Genomic DNA, 21,123 nt, shown 5'->3' with positions numbered 1-21,123 from the left:
AAAGGTTCCATTAGTTTTTTTTCTTTCAAGGTTCCACTAATTATTTTCTTCAAAGGTTCCTCTTTCAAGGTCCCATTAATGTCCTCTGGAAAGGTTTTATTATTTTCCTTTTTAGAGGCTCCGTGCTCAAACAATCCCGCCGCCCTTGCGGGGCCGCATCCCCGTTCCTTTACCCGGGAGCTGCCGGGATTTCCCCGCGCTGCTCCCGGGGTTTCCCGGGCAGGAGCGTGCGGGGAGCGCACCCCGGGCGGGGAGGGATGCTCGGGGCCGAGCCAGCCTCTCCCTGTGCCCGCAGCCTCCCGCAGCGCTTCCTGTGCTCCCTGAGCCCCGCGGCGCTGCGGAACCGCAGCGGGGACGAGATGCTGCGAGCGGCGCGGAGGCTGGGCAGGAGCTGCCCCTGGAGCGGGGGGATGCCCGCAGGCAGAGCTCGCTCCTCGCCGGAGCTGCAGGTGAGCCTGGGCAGCGTGTCCCCGCGCCAAGCCCCGGGTGGCACGGCTCCGTGTCCCCCTCGGTGTCCCTCTCCGTGTGCCTCTCCGTGTCCCCTCTCCGTGTCCCCTCTCCGTGTCCCTCTCCGTGTCCCCCTCGGTGTCCCTCTCAGTGTGCCTCTCCGTGTCCCCCTCGGTGTCCCCCTCGGTGTCCCCTCTCTGTGTCCCCTCTCTGTGTCCCCTCTCTGTGTCCCCTCTCCGTGTCCCTCTCCGTGTCCCTCTCCGTGTCCCCTCTCCGTGTCCCCCTCGGTGTCCCCTCTCCGTGTCCCCTCTCCGTGTCCCCTCTCCGTGTCCCCCTCGGTGTCCCCTCTCCGTGTCCCCTCTCCGTGTCCCCTCTCCATGTCCCCCTCCGTGTCCCCTCTCCATGTAACCCTCTCCGTGTCCCTCTCCGTGTCCCTCTCCGTGTCCCCTCTCCGTGTCCCCTCTCCGTGTCCTCCTCGGTGTCCCCCTCAGTGTCCCCTCTCCGTGTCCCTCTCCGTGTCCCCTCTCCGTGTCCCCTCTCCGTGTCCCCTCTCCGTGTCCCTCTCCGTGTCCCCCCTCGGTGTCCCCTCTCCGTGTCCCCTCTTGTCACCCACCCGTGGTGCACACAGCCTGTGTCCCCTTGTCACAGCTGTTTGCAAGGTGAAAATGGTATGGACAAAACAATCCACTGGCACCTTTGGAAAAGTATAAAGCTGGAGTCAAAAAGCAGACTCTCTCTTTTTCACCTTTGGAAAACTATAAAGCTAGAGTCAAAAAACAAACTCTCTCTTTTACACCTTTGGAAAAGGATAAATGCTGGAGCCAAAAAACAAGCTCTCTCTTTTTCACCTTTGGAAAACTATAAAGCTAGAGTCAAAAAACAAACTCTCTCTTTTTCACCTTTGGAAAAGTACAAATGCTGGAGCCAAAAAACAAGCTCTCTCTTTTTCACCTCTGTCACCTTTGGAAAAGTATAAATGCTGGAGTCAGAAAATAAAACTGGCTCTTTTTTTTCACCTTGCAAATAGCAGTGGCTGGCGTTGTGCGTTTGTGTCCTACAGCTGTTATGAACAAAACAGCCTGGCTGGGACACTTGGCTCGAACTAAGTACTGACATTGAAATGTCAATTAGCTAATTGCTCCTGGGAATCACCTCCAACCCCACCCACACTAGGACCAGGATGCAAAATAGACCTGTGGACTCATGGGAGGGGGTTTTGGGGATGAAAACACCCCAAAATGGAAAAGCTGGGCACAGTGGAGGGGGCTGGATGGGTGTGCTGGTTGGGGAAAAGGGAACCACATCCCTGGTCTGTGTCTGACCTGTCACCATGACCTGCAGGGGACCAGACTGGACTGGGTCTCTTTTGCATCAATGTAGGTGACAGATATTGGCACGTTCTTGTAAATGCAGCCCAGGGAGTTTCTGGTATTTAATGTTTGTCACATCCCACTGAGGGCAGAGCCCCACACGCTGCCCTGCAGGACAGAGCTGGGCAGGGCAGCAGAACATGTGAGAGATCAACAGAATAAACAACCTGGAAACCAGCACAGACCAATTATGGCTTCTGCTTTGGCAGCGGGGCAGAAAGACAGAGACTTTCTACAGTTTTGGGATCATTTGAATACCACAGATCCTGACAATCCACAGCCTCCAGCGGACAAACCCGAGGCAGAAATCCAGGATTTACAGCAGTGGATCCAACACTGCTCCTCTGACTCTGCTGTCTGGCTTTGCAGGTGGCGTCCTTCCTGCTGAGGGATTGGGAGGATTTCTCACCGGAGGTGCTGGGAGCTCTGGGCCAGGCTGCCCTGGGGCTCTCGGTGTCCAGGATCCAGGAGAACATCCCTGAGGAGCAGCTGGAGGCAGCTCTGCCTGCCCTGGGCAGCGTCCGCGGCTGGAGCGCTGAGCAGGCCGGGGCTGTGCTCAGCAAACTGCTCCGCTCTGGCTACCAGGTACAGAGCTCCTCAAGGGCTCCTCAGAGCTCCCTCCTCCTCCTGGGAAGGCTTCTTGGCACTGGAAGTGCCCAGGGAGGAGCTTTGGGGTCCCCATCTTGGAGGTGTCCAAGGAACGTCTGGAGGTGGCACTGGTGCCTGGAGCAGAGGCTGGGCAGAGTTAAAGAATAAAGCAGGGATTTATTAAAAAGCCTTCAAAGATGCACCTTGGGCAGTGCAAGAGCCCAGCCAAGGCTCCACCCAAGATGGACCCTGGGTCAGGAGTTTTCACACTTTTACAAGTTTTGGTCCATTTCCATGTTGGGTTCATTGTCCAGTTCCAGTCTCACCCTCCCAGGCTGCTCTCCTCCGTTCCCTGCTGGTTGCACTTTTTGGGGCTGGAGCTGCAGCGGTGTCCTTGGTTCTGGGGCTGGAAAAATGCAGGAAATGAATTTGTAGGGAAATATTTGTAGAGAAATATGAATTTCTAGAGGAACAGGCATTGTTGAGAGAGAAATGGAACTAGGAACAAGTTTCAAAGGATGGCCTTGCAAACAGGACTGGATACTTTAGAGAAACAGAGCTATGGAAGATGCATTGGAGCAGGACCCACGAGGGGAATTTTAGATTATTAACTTTAAGACATTTACAGCATGCTGTAGCAAAAGCTGATAGGCCAAGTAAAGCTTACAATATAATTAAGAAATAATTGGCTTCTGATTGTGATGGTGTGAATTATAACATCTGTATGGTCTCACCCCTCAGATGAGACTGAAAATGGAATAAAAGTTTTTAAAACACCTCTCAGTTACCCCATTTCTGGGTTGGAAAAGGGCTTAATCCGATAAAAAAGGATTTTTTTGTGTGACTGAGCCGTGAGGAGAACTTGCTGACCCTTCAAATGAAGTTCAAAGTTATAAATCTGGAAAATATAAAATCTCAAACTTAAGGCATGAGCACTCCGAGCTCTGGGGACAAGGTGGCTTTGGGCACAGCTGGGACTCGAGGATCTCAAAGCTGATTTTCTCTGGGCTTCCCTTGCAGATCCTGGATGGACAGAGCCTGGCAGAGCTGGGCACTTTGGTGGGTGGCCTCAACAGCAGCACGCTCCGGAGTTTGTCCCCAGAAGTTGTCCTGGAGGCCATCCAGCTGCCAGGCTTTGCCCAGCACCTGGACACTCTGCCCTCCGCCCTGAAAAGGATCCTGGTGGAAAAGGTGACCTTGGTTTATCTCCTCACACAGGAGCAGGCCTGGCAGCGCTGCTTACCCGAGCCCAATTAAGAAATGACACCTAAATTATTTTTACTTTTAACCCAATAACCAACCACCCATGCCCCACAATGTGTAATTGGATAAAAAAGTCCACAAAACCACCCAAACCCAATCAGAAGAAGGTGAAGAAGAAGGACCAACCTCCATCCTAAAACAAAATACATATTATTATATTCTAAAATACATTCTAGATATACTATATTCCAAAATACCATATTATAGATGCAATATATTCTAAAAATACATATTTTATATTCTAAATTCTATATTTTAAAGCCCTGCACGCCCTGCCAGCGTTCCCTGCAGGATTTGTCACAGCCAGGCAGGGTGGCAGCAGGACAGGCCATCCAAATCCTGTCCCTGGCTCTGTGTCCCTGTCCTTGGCCTGCTCAGCCTCCTGGGGACAAGGGCAGCAGGGATTTGTTTTATGGGATGCTCCCAGAAGCTGCTTCCCAGTGGATGTTCCCAGGGAAATAATATAAATGGGGCAGAATTAATTCAAGGTTGGGTTTGATGCTGGAGGTCTTTTCCAACCTCAGCAATTCTCTGGTTCTGACACTGCCATGGTTTGGACTAAAACTGCGTGAGATTTGCCACATAAAACTGGGTGAGAATTGCCACATAAAACTGGGTGAGAATTGCCACATAAAACTGGGTGAGATTTGCCACATAAAACTGGGTGAGATTTGCCATGTAAAACTGGGTGAGATTTGCCATGACTTTGAACTAAAACTGGGAGAGATTTGCCATGACTTTGAACTAAAACTGGGAGAGATTTGCCATGGTTTGAACTAAAACTGGGAGAGATTTGCCGTGTAAAACTGGGTGAGATTTGCCATGGTTTGGGCTAAAACTGGGTGAGATTTACCATGGTTTGTTCTGTTGGGTTTTTTCAAGGTTTCCTCCAGGGTTGGCCACCCCGCTGAGCTGGTGAAGCTCATTCCCAATGCTCTGGCCAGCTACATCCCAAAATCCCTGCTTGTTTTTGATGAAGAGAAGCCAAATGTTGAGGATCTCAACAACAAACCATGGAGCAGAGAGCAGGTAAGGGGGGTGAGCTCCTCCTTCCCAGCCCTGCCCTCTGTGGGGCTGTGAATTCCATAATTCCCCCTGGGAATTGAGCCCTTTTCCCTGGAAAACCTCTGCCTCTCTTTCCAGGCTGCAATGTTTTTCAGTGACGTGGTGAAGGCAGAGCCTGACTTCAGCAGGTAGAGATTTTCCCATTTTCTGTTTGTTTTCCTGGCAATTCCCACCCTTCCCGTGGTGCAGCCACATCCACCCCCTGGAATCCACGGGAGCAGATGGGAATTGGGATGGGAACCCAAACACAGCCGTGGAACACGGAGATTTCCCAGGGCTCAGCTGCCAAACACACCCTGGGACCACATTTTCTGTCTAAAGTGATGCTGCTGGCTCAGGCTGCACTTGGAATCCTGCTCCACATTGCCTCTGGAAGGAATTTCCAAGCAGGGAATGCATTTCCAAACCATCCAGAGGGCAATTCCAGGGATTAATTTAGAGGGGTTGATGACGTATTTGAAATGAAAATGATGAAAATAGAGGTTTTTAGCTGGAAGAAGCGGCAGGGTCAGCTCTGACTGCACCTTCCTGAAGGTTTTTCCATTCTATTTTCCTGCTGGGAATTGCCAGGCTCTCCCAGTCCGTGCTCCAGGGCTTCACTTGTGCTGCTGCCAACGCCGTGGGGGCAGAGAGGTCCCAGGAGCTGGCCAAGGAGATGAGGAAGAAGAAGGTCAGGCTGGGCCAGGACCAGGTAATGCCCACACTGCCAAGGGTTGGTCCTGCAGGGGCCAAAATGGAATTGTTCAGCCAGAACAAGCCCTGGGGTGCAGGGATGTGCCAAGGGGGTGAGGATGGGTTTAGGGACAGCTTCTTCCCCCAGAGGGTGACCCAGGGCAGGGGGGTGTGGGGATCCAGGGATTCCCTCTGGCTGCCCTGGGACCCATGGACAGAGATCACAGCCAGTGTCTCTCTACAGAGCCCCCAGAGACACTGGCTGTGATCTCTGTCCATGGAAAAGAGTTTTCAATCTTACAGGGTGAATTACCAGCTCTGAGGGTTTGATATCAGGAATAATTAAGTGTGGCACGGGTGCAAAAGTAAAATTTTAGGATTCTAGATGAGGGGTCCAAAGGGGACAAGCTGGAGGAAATTGGGTGTGCCTTGTCCTTTTTCTCCTTCTTCATGCCCTCCATGTCTCACTGTAGTATTAACATTTGTCTATTAGTTGAAACTAAAAACACACTGTTCAACGTAAATGATAGATATTAACGCATTATTATAAATATAACACGCATAGTTTCTGGTATTTAATGTTTGTCACATCCCACTGAGGGCAGAGCCCCACACGCTGCCCTGCAGGACAAACCTACAGGAGGGCAGCAGAACATGTGAGAGATAAACAAAAATAAACAACCTTAAAAACCAACACAAACAAATTACAGCTTCTTCTTTAACAACAAAGCAAAAAACCAAAAAACTTCCTACAATCTCAAAATCATCAATACCACACAAATCCCAACAGGGGGGATGTTTGGGTCAGGGTGGTCCCTGTGGACCAGCAAATGTCCTGGGTGTCCCTCCCACAGCTCGGAATTTCCCTGAGGAGAGGAGAAATCCAAACCCTCTGATTTCCATCTTCTTTGTCTCCTCTCTCTTTTTTTTTTAAAATTTTTTTTCTTTCTTCAGAGCAGTGTAAAATCTTTTGGGGATTATTTGTTTCTTTTTTTTTCTGCCAGGGTCAGGATTAAACGTGTATTTAAGATGAGAGATGGTGTTTCTTGTTCAGACTCAGATGTCTGTTAGTTTTTATCTCTGTCACAGTCTCACAAACCCTGAGTTCTGCAGCACTTCAACAAATTAAAAATGGAGCCCTGTCTCCTTCTCTACAAGGCCTTTTAAAGATCAGCTGTCCAATTAAGAAACGACACCTGAATTATTTTCACTTTTAACCCAATAACCAGCCACCTGTGCCCTGCAATGTGGGCTTTTTATCCAATTACACAAAATCACCCAAAACCATGGAGGAGAAGGAGAACAAGGACCAGTCTCCTCCTTAAAATGAAATATATATTACTATATTATAAAATGTATTCTATAACTACTATATTCTAAAATACTATACTCTAGATGTACTCTATTCTAAAAAGATATATTTTATATTCAATATTCTAAAGCTTTAAACTCTTAAGTTTTCCACCACGTGATTACTTCTATTCAAACTCGAATAATTCTCATAATTCTCATAATTCCACTTCTCCCATTCAATTTGGGGAGCTTCTCCACGGCCTCAGGTCAAATGCAGTGTTCTCCTGGGGGGGGTCAGTGCACAGAAAGAAGAAATTCCAACGATTTTTACATTATTTTACCTTTTCCCTGGTGGTTTCTCTGCTCCTCTCCATCCCTGCTGTCCTTCCAGCTGAGCTGCCTGCTGAAGATGGTGACTGTGCACGGGATTCCCAAGGATTTGGACACTTATCCCCAAGACCTGCTGCTGTTTTTGAGGTAACTCTGCTGTGCTTTTCGTCGTGTTGCCTTAGAGCAACGTGGGGGAAAATAAGGATTAGTTTATAACCAGGCTGGCTGATTTGATTTCTGTTGCAGAGCTGTTTAGGCCTCTTCAAGGGGAATAAAAAATGGGATTGCAGAAAGCTGGAGAGGGTAGATTTATAGGAGAAATTGGAATAAATCCTTCCTTGTGAGGGTGGGGGGGCCCAGGTTTCCCAGAGCAGCTGAGGCTGCCCCATCCCAGGCAGAGTCCAAGGGCAATTTTAGCATCCCCAGGCCTCTGAAAGTGCTTTTCCCTTACAACACCAAAGAAAACAGGGAATAAAGTGGATTCCCCTGTTCCAATACCTTCCTGCTGTGGTTCTGTACCCAAACCTTGAACAGTTTTAAGCTCTGTCTCACACAACAGATTCCTTCAGGTGAAAACTTTATTTTTTTTTTTAAGAACCATTTTTTAAATTTGAGGAATTTTTAAATGGCATTGAAGAAAACTGGGGAGGAGCAACGCCTGGGGTTCAGTGTGGAAGATGTTTTATCAGACATGGGATGTGTTGGGCTTGATCTCATTCCCTAAAATTCTTGGAGTTTGTCTTTCCAGCCCCTCAGACTATGCAGCCACGGGGAACTGCAGCCAGTTTTTCATCAATGTTGGGAAGGCAAACGGGGATGTTCTGCCCAGGGAGGACCCTCAGAGGCAGCAGCTGCTCCTGGAGGCTCTGGAGTGTCTGGTATGAGGAGAGGGATTGGGGTCCTGCAGGGATTGGGGGTCCTCTAGGAGCTGGGATCCTGTAGGAGTTGGGATCCTGCAGGGATTGGGATCCAGGGATGCTCCATCCCAATTAATGCCTCTGCCTTTATTCCAGAGAATTCCTGGCACACAAATAAATAAGGAAAATGCTGAGATCCTGCAGGGATTGGGGTTCTGCAGGAATTTGGGTCCTGCAGGGATTGGGATCCTGTAGGAGTTGGGATTCTGCAGGGATTGGGATCCAGGGATGCTCCATTCCAATTAATGCCTCTGCCTCTATTCCAGAGAATTCCTGGCACAAAAATGAATAAGGAAAATGCTGAGATCCTGTAGAGTTTGGGGTCTTGTAGAGTTTGGGGTCTTGTAGGGTTTGGGGTCCCACAGGGCTTTGGGTCCAGGGATGCTCCATCCCAATTAATGCCTCTGCCTTTACTCCAGAGAATTCCTGGCACACAAATGAATAAGGAAAATGCTGAGTCCTGCAGGAATTTGGGTCCTGTAGGGATTTGGGTCCTGCAGGGATTGGGATCCAGGGATGCTCCATCCCAATCAATGCCTCTGCCTCTATTCCAGAGAATTCCTGGCACACAAATAAATAAGGAAAATGCTGAAATTCTGCAGGAATTTGGGTCCTGTAGGGATTTGGGTCCTGCAGGGACTGGGATCCAGGGATGCTCCATCCCAGTTAATGCCTCTGCTTTTACTCCAGAGAATTCCTGGCACACAAATAAATAAGGGAAATGCCGAGGTCCTGGGCTGGCTGGTGTGTGACCTGGGTGAGGAGTACATCAGGAGTTCTGGGGGCAGTTTGCTGAAGGCTTTGAGCCAGTGTGGATCTTTCCTGCCTGAGCAAGAAGAGGCCATCAGGGACGTCCTCAGCAGTGGCAACACCACCTTTGGGTATGGGATTTCTCCTGGACTGTTCCCTTAATCAAACCCATGGTGCTATTAAGGCCTGAGTGGACTCCAGCCAAGCAGCTTGATCAAAACCCCAAAAATCTTCTTGCTCTTGAGCTTTACTTTTATGTTGTTTAGTTGAAATTATTTCAGCCAAAAGGCCTGGGTGTAATTCTCCTGAAAAAAATAAGTGGTCACTCCTCTGCCTCTCTTACTCATTATAAAAGCTTTTCCTTTGGTCTGAAAAATTAATTTTTCATTAATCAAATTTCTCTGACTGGCCTGGTGCTGACAGGTGAGCTCAAGCTGTTGGTCAGGCACAGATTTCCAGGAGACAATCTGCCTCTGCCTGTCCAGTGAGAGATGTTTGATAAATCCCTCTTCTAACACACAGGGAAGCAAAATATTTTCCTTCCCACGTCAGTTACCCCAAGATCTTGGCATTGAATGGGGCCACAGTGAGCAAGAGAAATTCTTTGGGTTCCAGAAAGAGCCTTAAGAAAAGGAGGTGTTTGTTCAAGGCCATTTTCCCACCCAGCTGCCCTGATTTATGTCCCTGACAACTTCTCCTGCCCTGCTGCAAGGAAGTTTGGTGCAGCAGGAAGTGATTGAGGTGTTTGAGGGTTTAAATCTGATGTTTTCTTAGTGTCACATGTTAAATCCTGGAGGATTTAAAGGTGGTTTTTACAGTTTTGTTCTTCCTTGAGAGGTGATTTATGTTCATTTTTGTTGTAGCTTTGTGATAGAGATAGAAATGGGGCAGATGAGACCCTTGTTTTTTTGTGTCGAATAGCTGAATTTTTAATTTATATAGCTGATTTTATATGATATTAGAAGGTACTGTGTTTGAATTTAATAGGTTAGTAAATTATTGAAACTAATTGGTTGGTAATGGATAGTGTATATGTTTATTACATTTTTCTAAATAGTTTATATATTTTTCTTTATGGAGTTTTATGGGACATACTTCTTATTTTTGTAGGTGCAGACCATTTTCTAACAAGAATAGATTGTTATGGAAATTGATTTTTTAATTTTTATAAGTATTTTCCTGTGGAAATTGAATAAGGTAGCTTAGATTACATTTTATAAGGCTTTTCTTCCATTAGGTTTTCCTTATTTGCCCACATTTTTGCCTGCAGGCCTCCTGAGGCTTGGTCAGCGTTCACCCTGAGCGAGCTGAGCGGGCTGATCCCCGTGCTGGGTCCCAGCATCCTGCAGCAGATCCCCAAGGTGGGTCAGGGATTTTTGGGAAGCTCTGCTGGGCTGGGGATGGGGCTGGCAGCTGCTGGGGGCGTTGAGCCAGCCTGGTTCCAGCAGTTCTGCCTTTGGAAAGAGCCTGGTGCCAGAGGGATGGGCTGGTGTGGGAAGGGAGGAGCTGCTGCTGGAGCAGAGGCTGGGCAGAGTTAAAGAATAAAGCAGGGATTTATTAAAAAGCCTTCAAAGGATGCACCTTGGGCAGTGCAAGATCCCAGCTGTGACTCCACCCAAGATGGACCCTGGGTCAGGAGTTTTCACACTTTTACAAGTTTTGGTCCATTTCCATGTTGGGTTCATTGTCCAGTTCCAGTCCCACCCTCCCAGGCTGCTCTCCTCCATTCCCTGCTGGTTGCACTTTTTGGGGCTGGAGCTGCAGCGTGTCCTTGGTTCTGGGGCTGGTTCAGGATTGTTCAGTGTGCTGAGTTGGTTCTGGGCTGGTTCAGGATTGTTCTGTGTGCTGAGCTGGTTCTGGGCTGGTTCAGGATTGTTCTGTGTGCTGAGCTGTGAGGAGAGCTGCTGACACTTCAAATGGAGTTCAGAGTTACAAACCAGTGCAGTGCAGAATCTGGAAAATATAAAAGCTCAGACTTAAGGCACCAGAGCTGACAGACTGGAACTGCAAATCCAGGTCACTGCCAGCCCCTTCCTGCCACTTGGGGAGAGAAGGAATAACTTTCTGAGGAGCTTTGTGAGGAGCTCCACTCACCGATGGCCTGGGGGAAAGGGAGAATGGAACAATTAAGGAATTGCAAAGCTCAGGTTCTCCAGGCTCAGAGCCCGGCGTGTGAGGAGCAGGAGCTGTGCTGGAGACTCATCCAGCATTCCCAAATCCCCCTGATGATCCCTTTTCCTTGCAGAAGGCTTTGACCACCTGGCTGAGGAACTTTGCCTGGGATTCATCCCTGTCCAGGGAGGAGCTGGCCACTGTTGTTGGGGAGCTCCTGCCCCGCCGGCACAAGCGAGAGGACGGTAGGGAGCTGCCCCTGATCCAAACCATTCCCTCTGGGACTGGGGTCACCCCGACATTCCCTCTGGGACTGGGGTCACCCTGACATTCCCTCTGGGACTGGGCTCACCCTGACATTCCCTCTGGGACTGGGGTCACCCCGACATTCCCTCTGGGACTGAGGTCACCCTGACATTCCCTCTGGGACTGGGCTCACCCTGACATTCCCTCTGGGACTGAGGTCACCCTGACATTCCCTCTGGGGCTGGGCTCACCCCGACATTCCCTCTGGGACTGGGGTCACCCTGACATTCCCTCTGGGACTGAGGTCACCCTGACATTCCCTCTGGGGCTGGGCTCACCCCGATATTCCCTCTGGGGCTGGGGTCACCCCGACATTCCCTCTGGGAGCAGGAGTCACCCCGACATTCCCTCTGGGACTGGGCTCACCCTGGAGCTCCTCAGGCCTTGGGAGGGGCTCCCAGGGAGGTTTGGAGTCCCCATCCCTGGAGGTGTCCAAGGAACTCAGTGCTGGTGACAAAGTGGGGATCGGGCACGGATCAACTTTGGAGGTTTTTCCAACCAACACGATTCTGGCATCCAAAGCTTGGAGCCAAAAAATTTAATTTAACTCTGAGTTTTCCATGGCTTCAGCAGGTTGCCCAGCTGATCTGGAGATAACAGAGGCAGTTCTGAACAATGATATTATGCCTGCCTACTACAGCCCCGAGCAGCTGCGTGCCTGCCTCCGGAATTCCTCCCTGGAAAATCACCTCTCCCAGCTTGGCACCTACCCCTTCTCCATCCCCCAGCTGGCTGTGATGAAGGAATACCTGGAAGAGGTAATTCCAGCCCAAGAATGCCCAGTTTCCACTGATGGGATCTCTCAGGGCCTTGTCCTGAGGAATTTAGGATCTTCAGGGGTCTCAAATTTCCACTGATAGGATCTCTTGAGGCTTTGTCCTGGGGAATTTAGGATCTCCAAGAATAGGATTCAAAGGATGGGATCTCTCAGAGCCTTCGCCTGGTGAATTTAGGATCTCCATGGATCTCAGCTTTCCACTGATGGGATCTCTCAGGACCTTGTCCTGGTGAATTTAGGATCTCCAAGGATCTCAAATTTGCACCAGCTCCATTGGTCCTGAAGTGAAAACAACCCACCCCATTGGTGCAAAGTGCTTGACGCAGTGATAGGATTAACTATAAACAATGTGAAAAACAAGAAATATAGAGAATTATTTACATTCTTCTCCAGCTCTTTCCCAGGCTTCTGCCTGGCTGGAAACTCCCGTTTCTCTCTTTGACTGCATCTGAGTCCCACATAGCCATAACCGGTGTCTCCACAGCGTTATCCCAATGGTTATCCCAAAAAAGTCCTCTCCAACCTGGGTCCTTTCCTTTCACTCCACCTTTCCCTCAGGCTGAGCCCAGCTACTCAACCCCCTCCATAGCCATAACTGGTGTTTCCACAGCGTTATCCCAATGTTTATCCCAAAAAAGTCCTCTCCAGCCTGGATCCTTTCCTTTCACTCCACCTTTCCCTCAGGCTGAGCCCGGTTCCTCAGCCCTGCTCCATAGCTCCATAGCCATAACCGGTGTCTCCACAGCGTTATCCCAATGGTTATCCCAAAAAAGTCCTCTCCAACCTGGATCCTTTCCTTTCACTCCACCTTTCCCTCAGGCTGAGCCCAGCTACTCAACCCCCTCCATAGCCATAACCGGTGTCTCCACAGCGTTATCCCAATGGTTATCCCAAAAAAGTCCTCTCCAGCCTGGATCCTTTCCTTTCACTCCACCTTTCCCTCAGGCTGAGCCCGGTTCTTCAGCCCTGCTCCATAGCTCCGTAGCCATAACTGGTGTCTCCACAGCGTTATCCCAATGTTTATCCCAAAAAAGTCCTCTCCAGCCTGGATCCTTTCCTTTCACTCCACCTTTCCCTCAGGCTGAGCCCGGTTCCTCAGCCCTGCTCCATAGCCATAACCGGTGTCTCCACAGCGTTTTCCCGATGGTTATCCCGAAAATGTCCTCTCCAACCTGGGTCCTTTCCTCGCCCTGATCAGCCCCGGGGAGGTTTCCACCTGGAATCTGAGCTCTGCTGACCTGCTGGCTGCATTCCTGAGAACCCAGCCCCAGCCCTCGGATTCCCTGGTAGGGCTTGGGTTTGCTTTCCTGCCTTTGGGATGAACGGAGCGGGTCCCCAGGGGGTTGAAGCATCTTTGGTGCCGGAATTTTGGGTGGCCCGATGGACAGAAATTTTATAAAAGAAAGGCCTCATAAAATCAGGCCTTTCTGTTCTAAGCTAACCTACTCAATTCCCATTAGAAAGAAAACATGAGAGTAAAAATCAGCACAGCAAGCTATTGTAAAAAAACAGTTCACACTGATAAAAACAAGACGTTTATCCCATAAAATCCATTTAAAATATAAACATATCTATAAAAAAGTTTCATAAACATATAACATACATATATAATATATATATATAACATATATAAATATATAGCATATATAAAATATATATAATATATAAAAATATATATATAAAATATATTTTATATATATAAATATATATATAAACATAACATATATAAATATATAACACATATACAAATATATAACATATATTAAATATACTTTATATATATAAATATATATAAGCATATAACATATATATAAAAATATATAACCCATATATAAATATATAACACATATACAAATATATAACATATATTGTTTAATAAACAACAACCCTTACCAACCAATGAACTAAGTTTCACTAGATTACTAACTAATTAAATTCAAACGCAATACCTGCTAATACCATATAAAAATGGTATGGAATAAAAATAATAAAAATAAATAAAATTTTATTGAATATAAAATATTAGAATAAAACAGTACTTAATATAAAATATTAAAATAAAATAAAATTCAATAATTAAATAATTTAAAAAGACAAGATCATATAAATGGCGCACAATAAAAAAACCTATTCTACACCAAAAACCCAAATATCTCATCCCATTTCTAGCTCTAACACAAAACTCATAGCAACACGAACAGATCCGAAATGGATCCCTTTTATATTTGTAACTATAAAATAGAGATTTTCTTTCGGGGGGTGCAACCACACCTCCTGATTCAATCCAATTCATCTAATAAATCGATTTTCCAGGCCTCGGCAGCGATTAATCGCTACACGGAGCTGGGCAATGCCCTGAACGCCACGGCCCTGGATGCCGTTGGCACCAAGTACGTGTGCCTGCTGAATGCCACCCAGCTGGAGGCCATCCACCCCCCCGTCCTCAAGTGAGTCCCACGTTGGCCTGTCCTGGCTTCTCCCAAAATCCCTTCCCCATCCTTTTCCTTTTTGCTGCTCTCAGGGAAAGGGAATTTAGGAAGCACCTCAGAACCTGCCAGCCCGGGCTGGGATTTCCACTCAAACTCTCTTTATTTCAGCCCAGCAGGCTGCAAATCGGACTCTGTGCCCGCTTCCGTCTGCAAAAGAGCAAATTAAATTGAGTTTCGTAGAGTTAATGAGTCGTTAAGGCTGGAAAAGGCCTCTCAGATCATCAGCCGCCGCCAGCAGTTGATGGTCACCACTGAACCATCAATGGCCACATCCTCGAGGTTTTTCAGCATTTCCGGTTTGAATCCCTCTGGAAGAGTGAACGAAATTAAATGAAATTAATTAATTACCACTTGGCAAGCACACAGATTTATTGGGCACCATCAGAGCCATCATCACTTGAAGGACCAATTCTCAGCAGGAAATTCTCTGGGCCATTGTCTTTCCTCTCAGCTTCTCCTCACAGAGCTGGGAATTAGGGATCACCTGTGCTGTGCAGAGAAACCCAGAAGAACACTCCGAATATGCAAAAATTGAACATGTTGAAGAGAATAAAAGCTTTTTTCACCCTAAATCTTTATTTTCCTGCAGAATGGTGTCTCTGGATCCTTCAGCCTGTTCTCAGGAGACAAAGAACATCTTGTACCAGAAAGCCAAAGAAGCTTTCTCTGAGCAGCACCATTTTCCTGCTTACTATGAGCTGATTTTACCTTACCTGGGTATGTAAAAAAACCCCCAGGATGTTGTGGGGAAAGAGAACTCTTGGCCACAAAATAAACGGGCATCAAAATCCATCAAAGATTTGGGATTTTTCACTCAAGTTGTTAAAAGTTTGTCTTCCCAGCTTGTAGATGGCATAAAATATTCTCTGCCTGCTTTAAATTGCCCGAATCTCTTTCCAGACCATCACAAGGAAAATCAAACTCGGGATTTATCTCAAAGCCCTTTTCCATGTCACAATTTTATTTTTTTCTCCCTGTTAAGCCAAGAATTTTTCCAAATTCTCCTCGCCCTTTTTTCCACTGTCTGGCGTGGCCACAGATTTTTTAATGCCCAACAAAATAACTCCCAATAAAAGAAGGAGGAGCATCCTCATGTTTGGCAGCTGGGCCTCAGCATGTTATCAGCCTAATGGATTTTGGAGAAATGTTAATTTTGTGCAGAGAGCCAGCAGAGCTCCTTTGGGCTGTGCCATCCCAATTATCAGCCTAATGAATTTTGGAGAAATCTTAATTTTGTGCAGAGAGCCAGCAGAGCTCATTTGGGGTGTACCATCCTTATTATCAGCCCAGATTAATGGATTTTGGAGAAATTTTGATTTTGTGCAGAGAGCCAGCAGTGCTCATTTGGGGTGTACCATCCTTATTATCATCCCAGATTAATGAATTTTGGAGGAATGTTAATTTTGTGCAGAGAGCCAGCAGAGCTCCTTGGGGCTGTGCCATCCTTTGATGTTCTCCTTGCTTTGGTGCAGGGGGGGCTCCTGCTGCAGATCTCAAAGTTCTCAGCAAGAAGGACGTGAACATGAACGTGTCCACCTTTGTGACCCTGAGGAGAGACGCTCTCATGGTGAGCTGGCCTTCAGAATTCCTTCATTCCCTGCACTGGGTGTGCTCAGTGCAATTCCATCAAATCCAAAATTTATTCATTCAGAGCAGTGGAAAAGTGGGGAAAGGGCCTGAAATTCCTTCAAAAGTAGAATTTGAAATCCTGGATGGATGCAAATAAATAATCAAATCCAAATTCCATCAAATCCAAAATTTATTCATTCAGAGCAGTGGAAAATTGGGGAAAGGGCCTGAAATTCCTTAAAAAGTAGAATTTGAAGTCCTGGATGGATGCAAAGAAATCCTCAAATCCAAATTCCATCAAATCCAAAATTTATTCATTTAAAGCAGTGGAAAGTGGAGAAAATGGAGAAACCCACCACATTATTTAGTGCATTAATCAAGAAATATGGAAATCAACAAGAATTCAACATTGACAAACTAAAACCACACCAAAATTAAAATAAATTTATGCATAAATTAAAATCGAAAAATAATTTTTAAAAAATTGAAAAATAATTAAGGTATAAAATTATATTAAAGATAGAATTAAGATTATAAAAATGTTGTTATTAATTATATTATTATCGTTTCTATATAATCATAATCTATATAATATAATTGTTTATATAATATAATATTATTATTTATATTTTATTTTTTATTATCCTATATTACAATGTATTATGTTATTATATTACTTATATTTTGTTATTTAATATATTATTACAATATTATATAACATTACTTATCTTATTATTTATCACTTATAAAGTTAATAATATAATATATAAATTACTTTATACTTTATATAAATTAATATATATTTATATTAATAAATATAATATATAAATTAATATATACTCTTGTTTATGTAGTTAAAGAAGTTCCTCGTTTATTTTTAAATAAATATTCATACTTTAACATATTTTTATTTAGAAAATATTAAAAAATGTATATATTAAGTCATATGTATTATAATTTTTAACATATAATAGATATTTAAGATTACATATTTATTAATTTTTTGTTATTTTTTTATTAATTTATTAAATTTTGGGCTTCTCATTTCTATCTGTGATACGAGGTCTATAAACAGTTGTGATTTTTTTGATTTAGAAAAAAATGAAATTTTTTTACTTTTTCTTTATTTTTGGAATTTTTTGGGGGGGGGTTTTCGGGATTTTTTTTATTTTCTTTGATTTCTTTTAAATTTTTTTAAAATTTTCCTGTTTTTTTTTTTTTATTTATTTTGGGGGATTTTTGGTGGGATTTTTTTAATTTTTAAAAATTTCTTGGATTTTTTTATTTTGTAGGATTTTTGTGGGATTTTTTTTTTAATTTTTTAAAAATTTTCTTGGATACTTCTTTTTTAATTTTTTCAGGATGTTTTTTTGGCTTTTTAAATTTTTTTTATTATTATTTTTCAGGATTTTTTTTGGCTTTTTAAATTTTTTCTTTTTTAATTTTTCAGTATGTTTTTTTGACTTTTTAAATTTTTTTTTTTTAATTTTTCAGGATGTTTATTTGGCTTTTTAAATTTTTTTTTTTAATTTTTCAGGATGTTTATTTGGCTTTTTAAATTTTTTTTTTAATTTTTCAGGATGTTTTTTTGGCTTTTTAAATTTTTATTTTTTGAATTTTTCAGAATGTTTTTCTTGGCTTTTTAAATTTTTTTTTTTTAATTTTTCAGGATGTTTAATTGACTTTTTAAATTTTTTTTTAATTTTTCAGGATTTTTTTTTTTTGCTTTTTTAATTTTTTTTTTTTAATTTTTCAGGATTTTTTTTCAGCTTTTTAAAATTTTTTTTAATTTTTCAGGATTTTTTTCGGCTTTTTTAAATTTTTTTTTTTAATTTTTCAGGATTTTTTTTGGCTTTTTTATTTTTTTTTTTTAATTTTTCAGGATGTTTATTTGACTTTTTAAATTTCTTTTTAATTTTTCAGGATGTTTTTTTTTTGCTTTTTTAATTTTTTTTTTTTTAATTTTTCAGGATTTTTTTCAGCTTTTTAAAATTTTTTTTAATTTTTCAGGATGTTTTTTTGACTTTTTTTAATTTTTTTTTTAATTTTTCAGTATTTTTTTGGCTTTTTTAAATTTTTATTTTTAAATTTTCATTTTTTAATTTTTTTTTTTTTAAATCTGTTGTTATTTTTCTCTCCCCGTGTGCTCCCTCCGCAGCCCCTGACGCCCCGCGAGGTGCGGGGGCTGCTGGGGGTGAACGTGGCCCGGCTGGCGCCGTGGCGGTTCCGCGCCCCCGTGCGCGACTGGATCCAGCGGCAGCGCCAGGCGGAGCTGGACGAGCTGCAGCTCGGCCTCACGGGCGGCCTGCAGGACGGCTACATCAACCTGGCCATCCCCAGATTCCCAGGTACCGCCGCGCTTCTTCGGGGGCAACGGCTTATTTTTGGGGGGCAACGGCTTCTTTGGGGGTCAATGGCTTCTTTTTGGGGTCAATGCCTTCTTTTTAGGGTTTAACGCTTTCTTTTTGGGGTTTAACGGCTTCTTTTGGGGGTCAACAGCTTCTTCTGGGGTCAACGGCTTCTTCTGGGTTCAATGGCTTCTTTTGGGGTTTAATGGCTTCTTTTGGGGTTTAATGGCTTCTTTTGGGGGACAACGGCTTCTTTTGGGGGCAACGGCTTCTTTTTCGGGTTTGATGGTTTCTTTTGGGGTTTAACAGCTTCTTTTGGGGTCAACGGCTTCTTTTGGGGGACAACGGCTTCTTTTGGGGTTTAACGGCTTCTTTTGGGGGACAATGGCTTCTTTTGGGGTTTAACACTTTCTTTTTGGGGTTTAATGGCTACTTTTTGGGGTCAACGGCTTCTTTTGGGGTCAACAGCTTCTTTTGGGGTCAACAGCTTCTTTTGGGGGTCAACAGCTTCTTCTGGGGTCAACGGCTTCTTCTGGGTTCAATGGCTTCTTTTGGGGTCAACAGCTTCTTTTGGGGGTCAACAGCTTCTTCTGGGGTCAACGGCTTCTTCTGGGTTCAATGGCTTCTTTTGGGGTTTAACGGCTTCTTTTGGGGGTCAATGGCTTCTTTTGGGGGACAATGGCTTCTTTTGGGGTTTAACGGCTTCTTTTGGGGTTTAACGGCTTCTTTTGGGGGTCAATGGCTTCTTTTGGGGTTTAACGGCTTCTTTTGGGGTCAATGGTTTCTTTTGGGGTTTAACGCTTTCTTTTTGGGGGTTTAATAGCTTCTTTTGGGGTTTAACGGCTTCTTTTTGGGGTTTGATGGTTTATTTTGGGGTTTAACGACTTCTCTTTGGGGTTTAACGGCTTCTTTCTGGGTTTAATGGCTTCTTTTGGAGTTTAACAGCTTCTTTTGGGATTTAACGGCTTCTCTTGGGATTTAATGGTTTCTTTTGGGGTTTAACGGTTTCTTTTGGGGTTTAACGGCTTCTTTTGGGGTTTAACGGCTTCTTTTGGGGTTTAACGGCTTCTTTTGGGGTTGCAGCAAGGATTGGAAGTGGGCCAGCTCTGCTGAGGAGCCTGGAGCCCTGCAGGGCAAATTCTGGGTGCAGAGTGAATGTGGGGTCCCAGCTCATCCCTCTGGCTGCCCTGGCTGCTCCAGACCCTGGCACAAAGTCAAAAACTGCTGTGGCTTCGAGTTTAGCCCGTGGAAAAAGCTGCCAACTTTGTGTGAGGAATTACAGCCACAAGTAGTGTGATAGTCAAGTTAACACAGGGTGAAAAAGTAGAATTTTGGGGTTTTTGGAATGGGGTTGAAGGGGACAAAATGGAAGGATTTGGGTGTGTCACGACCTTCTTCTCCTTCTTGCCTTCCATGCTTTGGTGCAATGGTTAGGTGAAGAGAATCCCCAGAGGGGGCACAGAGGGATGTTTTCCCCATGGAGGAGTGGTTCAGTTGTTGGATTAAGTTGTTTTCTGACTCAGAGATGAGGTAACTGAGAGGTGTTTTAAAAACTTTTATTCCGTTTTCAGTCCCATCTGAGGAGTGAGACCATACAGCTGTTATAATTGACGCCATCGCAATCAGAATGAAACTATTTCTTAATTATACTGTAAGCTTTTCTTGGCCTATCAGCTTTTTCTACACCATGCTGTAAATGCCTTAAAGTTAAAAATCTAAAATTCCCCCTCGTGGGTCCTGCTCCAATGCATCTTCCATAGCTCTGTTTCTCTAAGTATCCAGTCCTGTTTGCAAGGCCATCCTTTGAAACTTGTTCCTAGTTCCATTTCTCTCTCATTCCATGCCATTTCTAAGTCAGCATTTCTTATCTCAAACAAATCTTATCTCTACAAATCCATTTCCCACAGCTCAGTCACTGATTTCTCTGCTCTGATGCCCTCTTTGTCCCCCAGAACCGTCCTCAGCCCCTCTGGGGACCGTGGCCATGGTGTCCCACCTCCTGCCTGCCCTGCTCCTCAGTTTCCTCATGGTGTCCATCCTGTCTTGAGCATCTCCATCCACGAGGAGCCAAGGGGGACCAGCTGTGACCTGCTGAGACCTGGCCTGAGGAGTGCCCACAGCCCTGGGACCAGCCCAGGACTCACTTTTAGGTACTTTTGGCTTTCAAATCATTGGAAAAAAACCCAGTTGTGTCTGAAGGGAAGATTCCAGACTCTGTGGCGTAGGATCTTTGCCTTTGGGACAGCCCAAGCCCAGCTCAGCCCCAAACCACTGCTAAACCCCGTCTTACTGCTGGGTTTAAGGGTGAGTTCTGCAGGTTAAAAATGACATTTCTCAGAGCCTGACCTCGTGACACTGCCAAGACCTCAGGGTGGGAATGAAGTTTTCCAGCTGCTTGTAAATAAATCCTGGAACTGAGTAAAAATGCCAGAAGCAAACTGATGAGTGTCTGCTCTTCCTTGAGGCTGCCCTCGCCTTCCTGTCTGCAGGAATCCCCCCAAATTAAGGCTCAGAATCCCAGGATCTGCCTGTTCCTTGGGGTTGGCTGGTCAACATTTAGGATGGAGGAAAGGAATTTTGTACAAGGTTTTCCGTATTTTTTCCCCACTCATTGGGAATATCTGTCAAAAAAAAAACCCTCAGTGAAACTTGTATCTAGCTCCTGACATCCCCCTTTCCTCCAGGAGGAGAGTCTGGGAAGGAAAAAGGGATTTATATATTTAATATCTTACAAATCTTCACTGTCTGAGCTTTCTAGAGAGGGAGCAGGTCTGTCCTTCTCTGCAGATTTTGGATTTACGCAGGAAAAGCTTCCCCAGAAAGCAC

The 21,123-nt window shown here is 45.0% G+C and overlaps 1 protein-coding gene across 1 annotated transcript; it reads left to right on the top strand.

The window, feature by feature from the left end:
- The first annotated feature begins 257 nt into the window (after positions 1-257).
- LOC144247171 (mesothelin-like) lies at positions 258-20,373 on the top strand. Its single transcript, XM_077786954.1, has 18 exons — positions 258-449; positions 2,187-2,402; positions 3,426-3,596; positions 4,551-4,697; positions 4,812-4,861; positions 5,304-5,424; positions 7,090-7,175; positions 7,777-7,906; positions 8,636-8,826; positions 9,966-10,056; positions 10,941-11,052; positions 11,687-11,871; positions 13,025-13,177; positions 14,205-14,338; positions 14,970-15,097; positions 15,853-15,947; positions 18,108-18,297; positions 20,250-20,373. Exons 1-18 carry the CDS (start codon positions 258-260, stop codon positions 20,342-20,344), a joined length of 2,487 nt encoding a protein of 828 aa, XP_077643080.1. The 3' UTR covers positions 20,345-20,373.
- Positions 20,374-21,123: the final 750 nt, after the last annotated feature.

Source organism: Lonchura striata, chromosome 16 (genome assembly GCF_046129695.1).
Source record: "Lonchura striata isolate bLonStr1 chromosome 16, bLonStr1.mat, whole genome shotgun sequence".
NCBI lineage: Eukaryota > Metazoa > Chordata > Aves > Passeriformes > Estrildidae > Lonchura > Lonchura striata.
Note: the sequence above shows the minus strand (reverse complement) of the source record. Positions and strands in the feature narration are given on the sequence as shown.